The sequence below is a fragment of the Montipora foliosa genome, chromosome 8 (assembly GCF_036669935.1).
Source record: "Montipora foliosa isolate CH-2021 chromosome 8, ASM3666993v2, whole genome shotgun sequence".
NCBI lineage: Eukaryota > Metazoa > Cnidaria > Anthozoa > Scleractinia > Acroporidae > Montipora > Montipora foliosa.
Window position 1 is genome coordinate 44,731,270 of NC_090876.1, and position 2,500 is coordinate 44,733,769.

At 41.2% G+C, this 2,500-nt stretch overlaps 1 protein-coding gene across 1 annotated transcript in view; it reads right to left on the bottom strand.

The window, feature by feature from the left end:
• Positions 1–1,428: 1,428 nt before the first annotated feature.
• The window catches only part of LOC137968868 (arf-GAP with GTPase, ANK repeat and PH domain-containing protein 3-like), an 11,356-nt gene continuing 10,284 nt past the window's right edge, over positions 1,429–2,500 (bottom strand). The window contains exon 10 of the mRNA XM_068815340.1: positions 1,429–2,056. Coding sequence (XP_068671441.1) covers positions 1,901–2,056 — 156 coding nt within the window. The 3' untranslated portion in view covers positions 1,429–1,900. The remainder of the gene's footprint in view (positions 2,057–2,500) is intronic.

Consider the following 2,500-nt stretch of genomic DNA (forward strand, 5'->3'; position numbering starts at 1 on the left):
GTCCTGGCAACACAGGGGTCAAACGTCTGTGCATGTGCGAGCGTTAGAGTGGCGAAAAGGCGGCCAAAATGGTGGTGCGAGTTCGTGGGCTGTATTCGATTTAGCAAGCTCTATATAAATTATACTGAGGCACTCATGCACGAGAAGACACAGCATTGGAAATCATTGCAAGTTACACGTAAAGAAAGGTGAATGCCGTGTTCTTCTCGTGATTTGATTGAGAAGCTGTGTTTGTCCTGGTATGCGAAATGTTCACTTCCGCTTTCCGTCCTTGGCTCAAAAACGTCACGTGCTTGAGCTTCCTTGCGTGAACCGGCAAACGGCAGGTTACTGCTAATCATAAAAGTATCGAAATTCCCTTACCCCTCCTATTCTCTCTCTCTCTCTTTTAAACCGGGGTTTACCATTCACTGAGACATTTAACGGAGCGATTAGAACAAAGTTCAGCCGGGGTTTGACCAAAACCGCGTTCCAAGTTTTTCTTACCTTTGCAAATTCTAGTAAGACCCAAGGGCAGTCAGTTGAGGGGAAATTAGAAAGTCACGGGCACGAGTAAAGGCAGAAACATTTATTTACTTGAAACGACTCACTCGAAGGAAAAAAATGGGGGGGGGGGAGGGAGGGGGGTAAGCCGATTGTTGAAAATCGTAGTCCAACGATTTATAGTTTGTGTGGATTTTCTTCAAACAGCCCGTGCACGAATTTTTGTCGGAATAGAAGGACGCCCACGAAGGTTTGAAGTAACCTTACATTAAGGGCCTTCTACAGTGCCCATTGTTCGTTGTGCAATTGTACGCTGAAATCCCCTTTGCTTTATTTTCTATTTTTTCTCGAACAGCTCGGAAAACACAACAAGCTCGCCAATATACTGGACAGGAGCTTTTCTGGTGAAGGATTTTACGTTGATTTATAGAGAGCTGAAGAGGTCTTCCAATTCCATGACAAATCTCCTTCAAGTTGTTTTGGGGCAATAGCATTGCTTTGTTTGGACGGGATGAAAGGAGTGTGTTTCTAATTTGGATGACCTGATCAGAACGAAAACTAAGAATTTGCTTGGAGGTTGAAAGCTTATAAGCGCCTTCGAGAGAGATTTAAAACGACACCAAGGAGAATGTGTCCAAACTGTGTCCTTTGTATATCATGATATGGCCATCTGAAATCGATCTACCACAATCCCTTTCTTAGGTGATTATACAAAAGGCAAATAAATAGGCAAATTATTTGAGTTTAGAAAGAGAATATATTCAGTGCATAGCCAAAGAAACTGTTTCACAGAACAATGGAAATTGAAGGAAGGTATTATAAAGGCAAAGAATACAATGAACAATACATTTGAATTGGAGTTGAAATTCCTGTCCAAACACATCCCAAAGGAACTTTTCACCGCCCCATATGAATATAGCATGTGATGCACACCAGAAGAAAAGACCTTGTTGAAGGTAATATAATTGAGCCTCAAAGCGTGAGGGAATATTTAAATTATATACAGGTTCATTTTCATAACATATAGCTTCTAGGAACAATAAATACAACATTTCTCTTCTGTAAAATTTTTATCATTTCGCTATGACTGGTTGCGTTCAATTCGCTACAACTTAAATGTTTTTTTGCAATTGAAATTCGCCACGTTTGAAATTTCGTAACATTCCCATTAAACTTTCCTCGTCAACTCTGATAAAAATGCCTTGATGACGGCGATGCGACGTGTCACCGGTGAAAGTCGTCAACATTTCCATCCGAGGTATTTCCATTTCAGAGTCCATGCGGTTAGCCCTCAAGGTCACACAACTTAGAAGCGACGTCACGAAAACCGAACACCACGCAATCAACCACCAATTTAGTGGACAAGCCAGCCGCCCACTTTGTCGCCAATATTAGGATTACCTCTTCTCTCGTTTCTTCACACAAACACGTCACCGCCCTGTGGAATCATGGTTCCCAGGTCGTTGCAGCCATTATGACGTAATATATCTGCACATTCTTTGCTCCCTGCACTCTTTGCGTGCCAAAGAGCCGAGCGACCTCTCCCGTCAAGAATCCGTACATCAGCAAAATACTGAAAATCAAAGAAACAGTGCAAATTGTTACCAAGATGCACTAAAAATGAACATGGAGAAAATATTCAAGAATAAAAATTAGCGAAATAAGTTTTACACAACGTTTCAATGTCGCCAAGACATTCTTTTCAAGGTGGCCAAAAAGATCTTCAACCCGACTAGTTCATAAGCTGTGAGGTGATAAGAGTGATTAGCATATAGATGGTTTTCACCAGACGTCACAGCAGCCGTGTTGGTGCACAGAACAATAGAGAAAAAGGTCTTTTAGGAATTTGACATTTATTATAGTGCAAAACATGAGCAAAAAATTCCTATTGTTTTATGCACCAACATAGCCGTCTCGTCACGTCAATGAACCATGTGCTAAGTATGTTCAAATTAAACAAATGGTTTTGCGCGAATAGAGTCCGATTGCGTTTTCAAACTTGGCTTCTTCTTTTTTG